The sequence below is a fragment of the Xyrauchen texanus genome, chromosome 2, assembly GCF_025860055.1.
Source record: "Xyrauchen texanus isolate HMW12.3.18 chromosome 2, RBS_HiC_50CHRs, whole genome shotgun sequence".
Lineage (NCBI taxonomy): Eukaryota > Metazoa > Chordata > Actinopteri > Cypriniformes > Catostomidae > Xyrauchen > Xyrauchen texanus.
In genome coordinates, this window is record NC_068277.1 from 2,119,976 (window position 1) to 2,137,440 (window position 17,465).

General features: G+C 37.5%; 1 protein-coding gene across 3 annotated transcripts in view; it reads right to left on the minus strand.

Moving 5' to 3' along the window:
• Positions 1-507: 507 nt before the first annotated feature.
• si:cabz01076231.1 (calcium-binding protein 2) overlaps positions 508-17,465 on the minus strand; it is a 19,093-nt gene continuing 2,135 nt past the window's right edge. For 2 of the 3 annotated variants that reach the window (XM_052140386.1, XM_052140375.1), the window contains 5 exons: positions 5,100-5,130; positions 3,314-3,457; positions 2,819-2,928; positions 919-1,066; positions 508-789 (listed from right to left, as the gene is read on the minus strand). In XM_052140386.1, coding sequence (XP_051996346.1) covers positions 731-789; positions 919-1,066; positions 2,819-2,928; positions 3,314-3,457; positions 5,100-5,130 — 492 coding nt within the window. In that variant the 3' untranslated portion in view covers positions 508-730. Of the gene's footprint in view, positions 792-918; positions 1,067-2,818; positions 2,929-3,313; positions 3,458-5,099; positions 5,131-17,465 lie in introns of all 3 variants that reach the window. The other variant, XM_052140367.1, reaches the window with a different exon arrangement.

Below are 17,465 nucleotides of genomic sequence, written 5' to 3' on the forward strand. Positions count from 1 at the left end.
CGGCTCTTTAGCACAAAAACTAGATTAGAGTGGGCATTCCTTCTCCTTTTATACCCGTATGTCTGGGCAAATTAAACTTGCCAATTTTCATCTGCCTTTTCTCAAAGATCTGAGGTGTCCATCAGGGAACGGAGGTTATGACAGTAACTGTGACGAATACTTTATTGTTGTCCTTCCAGGAAAGGTTAACAAGTTTCCACTTTGAGATTTAGTTGCTGCTAGTTTATCTGTATTTCTTAAAGACTTAAACTTGCTTAAACTACTATGAACTTTGAGCTTTAACACAATGATCAGTGTGAATTAAGCTATAAAACTCATCCTGAACTGGAGTAAAAAGTGAATTATTACTCAGAATAACAATAAATCCAACAGAGATCCTTGGAAGACAGTGACCCACAGATTTGGCATCTCTCAGCTATATGGTATAGTGCTGTTTACATAATTCAAATAATTCTCTCACATTTACTTTACTTTAGTGTTTATTAACAAAACAAAACAAAACTCTTGCATTATGTACACTTGTTCAAAGGCCTACTGATGTTTAATATTATGTAATATTTCTATATATATAAATACATTTCATTCAGAGTCATATATAGTATGTATTCAATCAATCATTCAGAAAACATCTAAATAAGTTTGCAGATAATTTCTGGAAGAGTTTGGTCAGGAGCCAATGAGAACAGTTTGAGAGTGTTTGTAATGACATCACGACTGCACCTGCAGCTATCTAACATCTCATTGGATGAGAGATGACGGTGGTTACCGAATCGACAGCATCATCACAAACTCTACAAGAAAACAGAAGGTCATGTTATATTTAGAGGTTCAGAGAAGACGATTGCACCATAACAAACCTTCTGGTTCCTACTGGAATGTTTATTTGTGAGTGTGTGTTTGTGTTGAAGATCTCCTCACCATCAAAGTCCACCGTCCCGTCACCGTTGAGGTCCAGCTCCTTCAGGATGTCCTCTAGTTCTCCCTTCTTGAGTTTCTCTCCTAACAGAGACTTCACGGCCTCCTTCATCTCATCTAGAGAGATCTTTCCATCTCCATCTGTGTCAAACTGCCCCACAAACACAGATGATGATGATGATGATGATGATGATGATGAACGGAAACATGACCAGGATGATGTTGAAGGACAAACAACAGACGAAGTCTGACATAAAGGAGCTCTGTTCCAAACTCTAGTGAGCTGCCTATCTAGACACTATTTTAAAAGCGCCAATAAATGTTTATCGATAAACTAATCAAAATAAAGATGTTTTAGAATGAACTGTGGTGGTTTGAAACAATCTGTCAGTGCACAATTTTAGGAATACTTTGTACCAGCTGTTACCACCTGATCAATCTCACTAAAGTAACGAGTTTATTTGTGTTGTGTATTTTTATGCTTATTAGAGTATCGCGTCATTAGCTTAGCATCAAGCTAATGTCAAACTCTAAACAAATCAACTCTTACTTAAACAACTTAATCTGATTTAACAACCTTATTTCATCTGACCAAACTTTAGATCTACACTGTATAAATGTTGGCAGATAAGTGTACTTTTAAAAGTTGATTGAACTTTCTAATGTAGAAAAGTTGCGATTACTTAAAACAATCAATGAAGTCAACTCTCATGCCATTTAAGCTAAAAGCAACTTACAATGTTACATTTACATTTCTGCATTTGGCAGATGCTTTTATCCAAAGTGACTTACAGTGCACTTATTACAGGGACAATCCCCCGGAGCAACCTGGAGTTAAGTGCCTTACTCAAGGACACAATGGTGGTGGCTGTGGGGGTCAAACCATCAACCTCCTGATTAACAGTTATGTGCTTAGACCACTACACCACCACCACTCCATGTTAAACAGTGAGCAGACACAATGTCATGTTTGGACTGAAAGGAATATTTATTTAAATATATATATATGGAAGTCAACATCAGGGTGATTAGTGTTCGCTTTGATTAAGTTTCTTCAGTTATTAAGTTGAATTTTTACGGTTTTATGTAATTGTTTAATACATAACTTCATAATTTGGACCAACTAATTGGTTTCTTGGTGGGGCGACACATGATCTAATATGGAAAAATGTAGATATGCTTAATAAGAATATAATTTTTATACCAAGAATATTGAAAATTGGGGCTCTGGGTATCTCAGCGAGTATTGACACTATCACAGCTGGAGTCTCGAGTTTGAATCCAGCGTGTGCTGAGTGACTCCAGTCAGGTCTCCTTAGCAACCAAATTGGCCAGGTTGCTAGGGAGGGTAGAGTCACATGGGGTAACCTCCTCGTGGTCACTATAATGTGGTTCTCGCTCTCGGTGGGGCGTGTGGTGAGCTGTGCGTGGATGCTGCGGAGAATAGCGTGACGTCTCCATGGTAACACGCTCAACAAGTCACGTGATCAGATGCGCAGATTGACGGCCTCAGACGCGGAGTCAGCTGAGATTCGTCCTCCAGCACCCGGATTGAGGCGAGTCACTACGCCACCACGAGGACGTACAGCGCATTGGGAACTGGGCGTTACAAATTAGGGAGAAAAACAAATTGAATATTGAAAATGATGGTCAGCTGCACTTAAAAATGCAAGTTTATTGAACTTAGATCTACTTACTATTTTTGAGTTTGCTGAACTTATCGTATTGAGTTCATGAAACGACAACCCAACTTGAAGTGTTTAGTTGCTGAAACGCTGGTTGCTTTACTTTTTAAGATTACTCCACTTTTGTCATTTTTACAGTGTATGTACAGAATAAACAGAAAAACAGTTATTAGCTGATATAATGGCATTATTATTTGTCGTTGTGTGACATGTCTGACCTGACTGAAGGAACTTTTGATTTCTTTGAGTCCCAACATATCAGCCGTCTCCACCATCATCCGAGGTCCCATTAACTCACAGAAATCATCGAAATCCATCAGACCCCCGACTAAACACAAGCATACTGCAACATCAGCTCACATACTATCCAATAATGTGCAGATTGTATCAAGAGCATTTTTATTTCAATGCGAACTCTATGCAAGCACTGTTTGATTCATGTTGTCTTAACTGTGTGAATATAACCAGGAATAACGTCATTAAACCGAAGCTAATAATGCTGAAACTGAACATTGCTCGTTCTGTTTCTCCAGTTACTCACAAGATAACTGGTTAGCCTACTAGCTTAGCATACTGCTAGCCGATTAGTCTGTTAGCTTCTTCTCCTGGCCACTTTCATCGCTGTTGTCATCACTGACCTAGCGGCAGTCTGATTGCATACTTTGGGGAATAGAAGTTAGTGAATTGTGATGCACACGTATGTTCAAACTCACGCCTCATTTTAATCTGTTGAATAATCTCCAGAAGCTCCATCTCTGTTGGCATGTATCCCATCGTCCTCATACACTCGGCCAGATCTTTATAATTCAGATATCCGTCCTGATCGTAATCAAACTCCTTAAACGCATCAGAAAGCTCTGAAAAAGATCACAACATACAAAATGCATTACATATTAAAGTCCTTTCCTGTCAGTCTCTTGTGAACGCTCCCCATTTCCATTGAATCTACATGAATGAAGACCAGAACTGTAAAGCTCCAAAAACCACAAATGCAGCATAGAAGTAATCCATATGACTGGTTTATCTATTTAAAGAAATACCTGAAGCGATGTCATTGGTTTTGTGTGGGAACAGACTGAAATATAACACTCTACAGCTTTATGAGCTCGTTTACACTCCTAGTGCTTGAACATGCACATATCGCTAGATGCCGCTATAGGATGTGTAATCGAGCTTGAAATCATAATGCAATCATAATGCAATATCAGGAGTTATATATTAGTCTGTTCTCACGCGAAACCATAAGACAATATTTAAACCACTGGAGTCGTATGGATTACTTTTATGTGGCTTTTATGTGCTTTTTGGAGCTTCAACGTTCTGGTCACCATTCACTTGCATTGTATGGACCTACAGAGCTGAAATATTCCTCTAAACATCTTCATTTGTATTTGAATTCTCATTTTTGGGTGTACTGTCCCTTTAAGAGCAGGTTTGTCTGAAGACTTTGACAACAGAACAAAACTTTAAACTATTATGTTTGTTTTTAAACTATGACCTTAATTATGTTTCATTTCTTCATTTATACGATGTATATATTTTTTATTTTAAAACTATTTCATAATATTTTTTTAATTTTATATATATATTTTTATATAGTGACGTGTTTTATGCATAGTACACTGTGCCCTGTATAATCAAATAAAAACATTTGTTTTAATATATATAAATATATTTTATTGCTAGATCGTTTTAGAAGTTATTGAAATGTCTAAATAAATCTCGATTAATGTATAAATGCTTGAGTGGGAATAATAATTAAAATGTTGATATATTTATTAAAAGTGCATTAGGTATTAATCATTTAAAATATTTTAAAGTGGAAAAAAGCCTTAAATAATCAGTAAATGAGCTTAATATTATTAGTAGAATAAACCCGTTTTGTTAAAATTCATCATGTGTCATATACAAACTCATTTGGGTTAATTAAAATGATTGAATTAAAGATGCTGTAAGCGATAATTGTCACGGAAAGGTGTGAAGAAAATGTTCTCTGAAAGATAACACTAAATAAGTGTTGTGAGATATGTCTCCGTCTCTCTGACGGATCGAGACTCTGTAAACAACAAACGAAAAGGTGCCGCCGTCAATGACGCTTTCGACCTGTCAATCATTCTGCGAATTATGTCATTTTTATGCCGTGTTGTTCATAACAGTTGCCAGTTGAGGGCGCTGTTTCACTGCTGTTGCTTTAAACGTTTCTGGTCTCAAAAAAGCTCATGCGGTATCTTTGGAGAGCGGCGTTTTGGAAAGAGGGCGTGGCTAATTCAACGACTCAGTCTCGTCGACAGTCTAGAATGCCTAAATTTGCTTAAAGCACCTTAAAGAAGTTTTCATTCAAACACACAAGCTTAAAAGGTTCTTAAACATACAGTATAACGTGTGATATTGTTCCCATATTTATTAAGTAAGTATCACATTTAACCCTACTTTCCACAGCGTGTTGTAATGTTACGTGTTGTGTTATATGACATTATGTATCTGAGTAAAGATACTCACCGTCCAGCTCTGGCTGTGATAACTCTCTCTCCTGATGGGAGAAACAGAGACAGGTTGAGTTGTGTTGCTTGACATGTCAGTCACACATATAGTCTTAGTGGACGGCTCTTGATCTGAATAAGCTGCAATACAATATTTGTGTTTGTGTTGTGTTTATACAGCCCTCGTGCATTAGTGAAATAAGTACATTTGAATGTTGAATAAAGAGGTTTCGTTTTGTATTAGAAGGTCACGTCTGATGATGACACTCACAGATCAGACAGATTAAAGCTCTACGAGACGCTTCCTGTTTCCAGCAGTCATGTGTTTTGGGTCAAAGTACAATCACTGATAAAAAGAGCATCATCAACCGCTCTGTGTTTCTGTGTCATCCACACGATCAGCATTATTTCACTGTGCAGATGCAGAAATCGAGTTTAATGCTTTACTGCGGGTATGCTGCAGTGTGTAGAAGAGTCATGAATCAAACGTCAGCATGCCACGACTACTCTGATCCGTCGTTAAGTGTCGTTAAATGTCATTACAGTAAATGAAGAGTGACACTGAACCCCGTCATGAGCTATAATTACACCGTCTGAGAGGGATTAGAGTTAACGAGAGCTTTTGTGAACATATGAGACACTCACAACACACACACTGAACACACGCCGCAAGTCAGAAAAATACTATTTAAATGAATAAATGCAAACTGTGTGAACGCTGACTGACCAAAGTTTGGACACACTTGACTCACTTTATCTTTCTCATGATATTAAAAACATCTTTGTGTTTCTTCAAGGTTTGTGCTTCAATGTTTGAGCATTACACATTCAAACTGAATCTACTATTTCATTTCTTTACAAATATTAATTAATATTAAGATTTAATTTAAATAATTGTAAGTATTATTATTATTAGAAACATTTCTTCTCGTTTACACTTTTACAGCATTTACTAATCTTGGTTAATATAAAATTCAACATTTTAAAACTCTAAAGTCGTATCTGATAACATCAGTTAATACACTATGAACTAACATAAACTAACAATATTTCTATTTTATTTGTATTAACTAACATTAACAAAGATCAATGAATACAATAACAATTATTTTGTTTATTGTTAGCTAATGAGACCTCATATATTTACTAATGTTGACAAATATAACCGTATAAAAAAGTGCTACCAATATGTTAGACTGTATTAACAGTTTTAAGTGGAACTTTTCTATAGTAATATTGTAGTAACCATGATTGTTATAGGCTAATATTTTTGTATTATTATTATTATTATTAATTTACATTTATTTGTTTATTTTCTGATGGAAACCATGGTTTTACAATATAAATATTGTAGTACATATGAAAAGTGAGTTAAGTAACCATTTTTATTTTTTTTTAATTTAATTTAATTTAATTGATCAATTGTCACACATTATACATACATTTCTGCATATACATGGTGAAATTATTTATTTTTCACATATCACAGCTAAGCTGGGGTCAGAGTGCAGGGTCAGCTCCAGGGGTGCCATGATACGGCACCCCTGGAGCAGATGGGTTCAAGGGCCTTGCTCAAGGGCCCAACAGTGGTGTCTTGGTGGTGTTGGGGCTTGAACCCCTGACCTTCTGATCAGTAAGCCAGAGCCTTAACCGCTGAGCCACCACTGCCCTTTGAGTAAACCATGGGGTTAATACAGTATACTGTATCCATATACCATGACAAATACCAGGGCATTTGTAGTCAAATCAAAATAACCACACAATTATGATTTTTATCACCATAGTTTTTGTTTTCATGTATTAGCACTATGGTTTTATTATGAATATCAAGGTCCCTTCTTCTCTGTTTAAGAAGGTACTTGATTCCATTGGCCCAAGTATTCTGTCTATTATGAATACTAGTTTGTCATCTGGTGTTGTTCCGGTTAGTTTTAAGCATGCGGTTATTCAGCCCCTCCTAAAAAGAAACGGCTTAGACCCTTTTGACATGAGTAGTTTTCGTCCGATTTCAAAATTGCCTTTTATTTCGAAGATACTGGAAAAAATTGTGCATGCACAGCTTAATGACTTTTTAATGAGGAATAACATCGCCGATAGATTCCAGTCAGGTTTTAGAGCTGGTCATAGTACAGAATCTGCTCTTTTGAGGGTCTCTAATGATATCCTACGAGGTGTTGATTCTGGAAACCGTGTTGTTCTGCTTTTGTTAGATCTTACAGCGGCATTTGATACAGTTGATCATAACATTCTCATTGGTCGTCTTAGGAATCAGGTTGGTATTCAGGGCTTAGCCCTGAAATGGTTCTCTTCCTATTTGAAGGATAGGACTTTTTCAGACAGTTTAGGGGATTATTTTTCTTCTGTTGCCCCTCTTGTGTGTGGGGTTCCACAGGGCTCTATACTGGGACCAACTTTATTTTCCCTTTATATGCTCCCTCTAGGCTCGATTTTTGAGAAATTTGGGATTCAGTATCACCTGTATGCGGATGATTCTCAATTTACTTACCACTGAAACATGGCCATAGATGTGCCATTCAGTCTCTTCGTGCATGTTTGGCCAAAGTTAAGTGTTGGCTTTCGAATAACTTTCTCCAATTAAATGAGGATAAGACCGAGATGATTTTATTTGGAAATAAGGGCTGTGTGGATGATGACTGCCTGGGGTTGTTTCCTGGGAAAAAATTGGCTAGCGTGAGGAACCTTGGTGTCATTTTTGACTCTGAGCTTAAATTTGACCGGCAAATCAATGCTGTCGTTAAGAATAGTTTTTTCCATCTTAGATCAGTTTCTAAATTGAAATCTATCCTTTCTTTTGAAAACGATATGGAGAAGGTTGTTCATGCCTTTGTGTCATCCCATTTGGATTATTGTAATGTATTGTATCTGGGTGTGAGTCAGGCTTCTCTCTTTCGCTTGCAGCTCCTTCAGAATTCAGCTGCCAGACTTTTAACGGGCACTAAGAAGAGAGAGCACATTACTCCGGTTTTAATTAAATTACATTGATTACCCATACGATACAGAATCCAATACAAAGCTTTGTTGTATGTTTTTAAGTCTCTGCATGGCCTAGCACCTGAGTATGTTACTGATTTAATCAGCCGCTGTCAATCAAGTAGATCTCTGCGCTCTAACGATCAATTACTTCTCATGGTTCCGCGATCATGTTTAAGATGTAAAGGTGATCGGGCATTCTCTGTTGCAGCTCCTAGGCTCTGGAATGACCTTCCTCTGTCTGTAAAAACTTGTCCTTCATTGGGTGCTTTTCAGAGTGCGCTTAAAACTTACTTGTTCACTTTAGCTTTTGACAATGCTTTGTAAGTTTTTTTTGTCATATGTTTGCATTGTTTTTATGTTTTTGTTTTTACTTTTATACCTTCTGTACAGCACTTTGGTTCCACTTGTGGTTTTGAAAGTGCTCTATAAATAAAGTTGAGTTGAGTTGAGTTGAGTTAAAAATGGTAATTTTACTAAAATCATGGCATATTTATTGTGAGGGAACCCAAAATTATTGTGATGTGACGCAAACTATTGCGAGGTAATGCAACACTTATTTGGGGTAACACAAAACTATTGCGACGTAACACAAAACTATTGCGAGGTAACGCAAAACCAATGCGAGGTAACCCAAAACTATTGCGAGGTAATGCAAAACTATTGTGAGGTAATTTAAAACTATTGCGAGGTAACACAAAACTATTGCGAGGTAAAGCAAAACTATTAGGAGGTAATTTAAAACTATTGCAAGGTAACCCAAAATGATTGCGAGGTAATGCAAAACTATTGCGAGGTAATTTAAAACTATTGCGAGGTAACGCAAATCGTATTGCGAGGTAACGCAAAACTATTGCGAGGTAATGTAAAACCAATGCGAGGTAACCCAAAACTATTGCGAGGTAACGCAAAACTATTGGGAGGTAACGCAAAACTACTGCGAGGTAACACAAAACTATTGCGAGGTAAAGCAAAACTATTGGGAGGTAACGCAAAACTATTGCGAGGTAACGCAAAACTAATGCGAGGTAACACAAAACTATTGTGAGGTAACGCAACTCTTATTGCGAGGTAACGCAAAACTATTGGGAGGTAATTTAAAACTATTGGGAGGTAACGCAAAACTATTGCGAGGTAACGCAAAACTAATGTGAGGTAACACAAAACTATTGTGAGGTAACGCAACTCTTATTGCGAGGTAACGCAAAACTATTGGGAGGTAATTTAAAACTATTGCGAGGTAACGCAAAACTATTGGGAGGTAATTTAAAACTATTGGGAGATAACGCAAAACTAATGCGAGGTAACGCAAAACTATTGTGAGGTAACGCAAAACTATTGCGAGACAACGCAAAACTAATGCGAGGTAATTTAAAACTATTGCGAGGTAACGCAAAACTATTGGGAGGTAACGCAAAACTATTGGGAGGTAACGCAAAATTATTGCGAGGTAATTTAAAACTATTGCGAGGTAAAACAAAACTATTGCGAGGTAATTTAAAAGTATTGCGAGGTAACGCAAAACTATTGGGAGGTAACGCAAAACTATTGGGAGGTAATTTAAAACTATTGCGAGGTAACGCAAAACTATTGGGAGGTAATTTAAAACTAATGCGAGGTAACGCAAAACTATTGGGAGGTAACTCAAAACTAATGCGAGGTAACGCAAAATTATTGCGAGGTAATTTAAAACTATTGCGAGGTAAAACAAAACTATTGCGAGGTAATTTAAAAGTATTGCGAGGTAACGCAAAACTATTGGGAGGTAACGCAAAACTATTGGGAGGTAATTTAAAACTATTGCGAGGTAACGCAAAACTATTGGGAGGTAATTTAAAACTAATGCGAGGTAACGCAAAACTATTGCGAGGTAACGCAAAACTAATGTGAGGTAACACAAAACTATTGTGAGGTAACGCAACTCTTATTGCGAGGTAACGCAAAACTATTGGGAGGTAATTTAAAACTATTGCGAGGTAACGCAAAACTATTGGGAGGTAATTTAAAACTATTGGGAGATAACGCAAAACTATTGGGAGGTAACACAAAACTAATGCGAGGTAACGCAAAACTATTGCGAGGTAATTTAAAACTATTGCGAGGTAACGCAAAACTATTGCGAGGTAATTTAAAACTATTGCGAGGTAACGCAAAACTATTGGGAGGTAACGCAAAACTATTGGGAGGTAACTCAAAACTAATGCGAGGTAACGCAAAACTATTGCGAGGTAATTTAAAACTATTGCGAGGTAAAACAAAACTATTGCGAGGTAATTTAAAACTATTGCGAGGTAACGCAAAACTATTGGGAGGTAACGCAAAACTATTGGGAGGTAATTTAAAACTATTGGGAGGTAACGCGAAACTATTGGGAGGTAACTCAAAACTAATGCGAGGTAACGCAAAACTATTATGCAGGTAACGCAAATCTTATTGTGAGGAACACAAAACTATTAGCAGGTAACGCAAATCTTATTGCGAGGAACACAAAACTATTGCGAGGAACACAAAACTATTATGAGGTCATTTAAAACTATTAGCAGTAATGCAAAACTATTGGGAGGTAAAACAAGACTATTAGCGAGGTAACACAAATCTTATTGCAAGATAACGCAAAACTATTGGGAGGTAATGCAAAACTATTGCGAGGTAATGCAAAACTATTGCGAGGTAACGCAACTCTTATTGCGAGGTAACGCAAAACTATTGGGAGGTAATTTAAAACTATTGCGAGGTAACGCAAAACTATTGCGAGACAACGCAAAAACTAATCGCGCAGGTAACGCAAAACTATTAGCTAGCAGGTAACGCAAAACTATTGCGAGGTAACGCAAAACTATTGCGAGACAACGCAAAACTAATGCGAGGTAACGCAAAACTATTGCGAGGAACACAAAACTATTGGGAGGTAAAGCAAAACTAATGCGAGGTAACGCAAATCTTATTGCGAGGAACACAAAACTATTGCGAGGTAATTTAAAACTATTGTGAGGTAATGCAAAACTATTGCGAGGTAATGCAAAACTATTGCAAGGTAACGCAACTCTTATTGCGAGGTAACGCAAAACTATTGAGAGGTAATTTAAAACTATTGCGAGGTAATGCAAAACTATTGCGAGACAACGTAAAACTAATGCGAGGTAACGCAAAACTATTGCGAGGTAAAGCAAAACTATTGCGAGGTAACGCGAAACTATTGCGAGGTAACGCGAAACTATTGCGAGGTAATGCAAAACTATTGCGAGGTAAAGCAAAACTATTGCGAGGTAACGCAAAACTATTGCGAGGTAACGCAACTCTTATTGCGAGGTAACGCAAAACTATTGGGAGGTAATTTAAAACTATTGCGAGGTAACGCAAAACTATTGGGAGGTAATTTAAAACTATTGGGAGGTAAAGCAAAACTATTGGGAGGTAATTTAAAACTATTGGGAGGTAACGCAAAACTATTGGGAGGTAATTTAAAACTATTGGGAGGTAACGCAACTCTTATTGCGAGGTAACACAAAACTATTGCGAGGTAATTTAAAACTATTGCGAGGTAACGCAAAACTATTGAGAGACAATGCAAAAAGAATGCGAGGTAACAAAACTATTGCGAGGTAATTTAAAACTATTGCGAGGTAAAACAAAACTATTAGCAGGTAGCATAAAACTATTATGAGGTAACACAACTCTTATTGCGAGGTAATTTAAAACTATTGGGAGGTAATTTAAAACTATTGGGAGGTAAAGCAAAACTATTGGGAGGTAACGTAAAACTAATGCAAGGTAACGCAAAAGTATTGCGAGGTAATTTAAAACTATTAGAGGTAGCATAAAACTATTATGAGACAATGCAAAAAGAATGCGAGGTAACACAAAACTATTGCGAGGTAATTTAAAACTATTGCAAGGTAAAACAAAACTATTGCGAGGTAATTTAAAACTATTGTGAGGTAACGCAAAACTATTGGGAGGTAACGCAAAACTATTGGGAGGTAACTCAAAACTAATGCAGGTAACGTAAAACTATTATGCAGGTAACGTAAATCTTATTGTGGGAACACAAAACTATTATGAGGTAACGCAAATCTTATTCGAGGAACACAAAACTATTGAGGAACACAAAACTATTGCGAGGTCATTTAAAACTATTGTGAGGTAATGCAAAACTATTGTGAGGTAAAGCAAGACTATTGCGAGGTAAGGCAAATCTTATTGCGAGGTAACGAAACTCTTATTGCGAGGTAATGCAAAACTATTGCGAGGTAATGCAAAACTATTGCGAGGTAATGCAAAACTATTGCGAGGTAACGCAACTCTTATTGCGAGGTAACGCAAAACTATTGGGAGGTAATTTAAAACTATTGCAAAGTAACGCAAAACTATTGCGAGACAACGCAAAACTAATGCGAGGTAACGCAAAACTATTGCGAGGTAACGCAAACTATTGCGAGACAACGCAAAACTAATGTGAGGTAACGCAAAACTATTGCGAGGTAAAGCAAAACTATTGCGAGGACACGCAAAACTATTGGGAGGTAAAGCTAAACTAATGCGAGGTAACGCAAATCTTATTGCGAGGAACACAAAACTATTGGGAGGTAAAGCAAAACTAATGCGAGGTAACGCAAATCTTATTGCAAGGAACGCAAAACTATTGCGAGGTAATTTAAAACTATTGCGAGGTAATGCAAAACTATTGCAAGGTAATGCAAAACTATTGCAAGGTAACGCAACCCTTATTGCGAGGTAACGCAAAACTATTGAGAGGTAATTTAAAACTATTGAGAGGTAATGCAAAACTATTGCGAGATAACGTAAAACTAATGCGAGGTAACGCAAAACTATTGCGAAGTAAAGCAAAACTATTGCTAGGTAACGCGAAACTATTGCGAGGTAACGTGAAACTATTGCGAGGTAATGCAAAACTATTGCGAGGTAAAGCAAAACTATTGCGAGGTAACGCAAAACTATTGCAAGGTAACGCAACTCTTATTGCGAGGTAACGCAAAACTATTGGGAGGTAATTTAAAACTATTGCGAGGTAACGCAAAACTATTGCGAGGTAAAGCAAAACTAATGCGCGGTAACACAACTCTTATTGTGGGGTAATTTAAAACTATTGGGAGGTAATTTAAAACTATTGGGAGGTAAAGCAAAACTATTGCGAGGTAACGCAAAACTATTGCGAGACAATGCAAAAAGAATGCGAGGTAACACAAAACTATTGCAAGGTAATTTAAAACTATTGCAAGGTAAAACAAAACTATTGCGAGGTAATTTAAAGCTATTGTGAGGTAACGCAAAACTATTGGGAGGTAACGCAAAACTATTGGGAGGTAACTCAAAACTAATGCGAGGTAACGCAAAACTATTGCGAGGTAACGCAAATCTTATTGCGAGGAACACAAAACTATTGCGAGGTAACGCAAATCTTATTGCGAGGAACACAAAACTATTGCGAGGAACACAAAACTATTGCGAGGTCATTTAAAACTATTGCGAGGTAATGCAAAACTATTGTGAGGTAAAGCAAGACTATTGCGAGGTAATGCAAATCTTATTGCGAGGTAACGCAACTCTTATTGCGAGGTAACGCAAAACTATTGGGAGGTAATGCAAAACTATTGCGAGGTAATGCAAAACTATTGCGAGGTAACGCAAAACTATTGCGAGGTAACGCAACTCTTATTGCGAGGTAACGCAAAACTATTGGGAGGTAATTTAAAACTATTGCAAGGTAACGTAAAACTATTGCGAGACAACGTAAAACTAATCGCGAGGTAACTCAAAACTATTGCGAGGTAACGCAAAACTATTACGAGACAAAGCAAAACTAATGCGAGGTAACGCAAAACTATTGCGAGGTAAAGCAAAACTATTGCGAGGTAATGCAAAACTATTGCGAGGTAACGCAACTCTTATTAGCGAGGTAACGCAAAACTATTGGGAGGTAATTTAAAACTATTGCAAAGTAACGTAAAACTATTGCGAGACAACACAAAACTAATGCAGGTAACATAAAACTATTGCGAGGTAACGCAAAACTATTGCGAGACAACATAAAACTAATGTGAGGTAACGTAAAACTATTGCGAGGTAAAGCAAAACTATTAGCAGGTAACGCAAAACTATTGGGAGGTAAAGCTAAACTAATGCGAGGTAACGCAAATCTTATTGCGAGGAACACAAAACTATTGGGAGGTAAAGCAAAACTAATGCGAGGTAACGCAAATCTTATTGCAAGGAACGCAAAACTATTGCGAGGTAATTTAAAACTATTGCGAGGTAATGCAAAACTATTGCAAGGTAATGCAAAACTATTGCGAGGTAACGCAACCCTTATTGCGAGGTAACGCAAAACTATTGAGAGGTAATTTAAAACTATTGCGAGGTAATGCAAAACTATTGCGAGGTAACGCAACCCTTATTGCGAGGTAACGCAAAACTATTGAGAGGTAATTTAAAACTATTGCGAGGTAATGCAAAACTATTGCGAGATAACGTAAAACTAATGCGAGGTAACGCAAAACTATTGCGAAGTAAAGCAAAACTATTGCTAGGTAACGCGAAACTATTGCGAGGTAACGCGAAACTATTGCGAGGTAATGCAAAACTATTGCGAGGTAAAGCAAAACTATTGCGAGGTAACGCAAAACTATTGCAAGGTAACGCAACTCTTATTGCGAGGTAACGCAAAACTATTGGGAGGTAATTTAAAACTATTGCGAGGTAACACAAAACTATTAGCAGGTAAAGCAAAACTAATGCGCGGTAACACAACTCTTATTGTGGGGTAATTTAAAACTATTGGGAGGTAATTTAAAACTATTGGGAGGTAAAGCAAAACTATTGCGAGGTAACGCAAAACTATTGCGAGACAATGCAAAAAGAATGCGAGGTAACACAAAACTATTGCAAGGTAATTTAAAACTATTGCGAGGTAAAACAAAACTATTGCGAGGTAATTTAAAGCTATTGTGAGGTAACGCAAAACTATTGGGAGGTAACGCAAAACTATTGGGAGGTAACTCAAAACTAATGCGAGGTAACGCAAAACTATTGCGAGGTAACGCAAATCTTATTGCGAGGAACACAAAACTATTGCGAGGTAACGCAAATCTTATTGCGAGGAACACAAAACTATTGCGAGGAACACAAAACTATTGCGAGGTCATTTAAAACTATTGCGAGGTAATGCAAAACTATTGTGAGGTAAAGCAAGACTATTGCGAGGTAACGCAAATCTTATTGCGAGGTAACGCAACTCTTATTGCGAGGTAACGCAAAACTATTGGGAGGTAATGCAAAACTATTGCGAGGTAATGCAAAACTATTGCGAGGTAACGCAAAACTATTGCGAGGTAACGCAACTCTTATTGCGAGGTAACGCAAAACTATTGGGAGGTAATTTAAAACTATTGCAAGGTAACGCAAAACTATTGCGAGACAACGCAAAACTAATGCGAGGTAACTCAAAACTATTGCGAGGTAACGCAAAACTATTGTGAGACAAAGCAAAACTAATGCGAGGTAACGCAAAACTATTGCGAGGTAAAGCAAAACTATTGTGAGGTAACGCAAAACTATTGCGAGGTAACGCAAAAACTATTGGGAGGTAAAGCTAAACTAATGCGATGTAATGCAAATCTTATTGCGAGGAACACAAAACTATTGGGAGGTAAAGCAAAACTAATGCGAGGTAACGCAAATCTTATTGCGAGGAACACAAAACTATTGCGAGGTAATGCAAAACTATTGCGAGGTAATGCAAAACTATTGCGAGGTAATGCAAAACTATTGCGAGGTAACGCAACTCTTATTGCGAGGTAACGTAAAACTATTGCGAGGTAACGCAAAACTATTGCGAGGTAACGCAACTCTTATTGCGAGGTAACGCAAAACTATTGGGAGGTAATTTAAAACTATTGCGAGGTAACGCAAAACTATTGCGAGACAACGCAAAACTAATGCGAGGTAACACAAAACTATTGCGAGACAAAGCAAAACTAATGCGAGGTAACGCAAAACTATTGCGAGGTAAAGCAAAACTATTGCAAGGTAACGCAAAACTATTGCGAGGTAACGCAAAACTATTGGGAGGTAAAGCTAAACTAATGCGAGGTAACGCAAATCTTATTGCGAGGAACACAAAACTATTGGGAGGTAAAGCAAAACTAATGCGAGATAACGCAACTCTTATTGCGAGGTAACGCAAAACTATTGAGAGGTAATTTAAAACTATTGCGAGGTAATGCAAAACTATTGCGAGACAACGTAAAACTAATGCGAGGTAACGTAAAATTATTGCGAGGTAAAGCAAAACTATTGCGAGGTAACGCGAAACTATTGTGTGGTAACGCAAAACTATTGTGTGGTAACGCAAAACTATTGTGTGGTAACGCAAAACTATTGCGAGACAACGCAAAACTAATGCGAGGTAACGCAAAACTATTGCGAGGTAAAGCAAAACTATTGTGTGGTAACGCAAAACTATTGCGAGACAACGCAAAACTAATGCGAGGTAACGCAAAACTATTGCGAGGTAAAGCAAAACTATTGCGAGGTAACGCAAAACTATTGCGAGGTAATTTAAAACTATTGCGAGACAACGCAAAACTAATGCGAGATAACGCAAAACTATTGCGAGGTAAATCAAAACTATTGTGAGGAAATGCAAAACTATTGCAAGGTAACGCAACTCTTATTGCGAGGTAGCGCAAAACTATTGGGAGGTAATTTAAAACTATTGCGAGGTAATGCAAAACTATTGCGAGACAACGCAAAACTAATGCGAGGTAACGCAAAACTAATGCGAGGTAACGCAAAACTATTGCGAGGTAAAGCAAAACTTTTGCGAGGTAACGCGAAACTATTGCGAGGTAACGCAAAACTATTGCGAGGTAACGCAACTCTTATTGCGAGGTAACGCAAAACTATTGGGAGGTAATTTAAAACTATTGCGAGGTAACGCAAAACTATTGCGAGGTAAAGCAAAACTAATGCGCTGTAATGCAAAACTATTGCGAGGTAATGCAAAACTATTGCGAGGTAACGGAAAACAATTGCGAGGTAACGTAACTCTTATTGCGAGGTAACGCAAAACTATTGCGAGGTAAGGCAAAACTATTGCGAGGTAACGCAACACTATTGCGAGGTAACACAACTCTTATTGCGAGGTAACGCAAAACTATTACGAGGTAACGCAAAACTATTGCGAGGTAACGCAAAACTATTGCGAGGTAAAGCAAAAATATTGGGAGGTAACGCAACTCTTATTGCGAGGTAATGCAAAACTATTGCGAGGTAACGCAAAACTATTGCGAGGTAACGCAAAACTATTGCGAGGTAAAGCAAAACTATTGGGAGGTAAAGCAAAAATATTGGGAGGTAACGCAACTCTTATTGC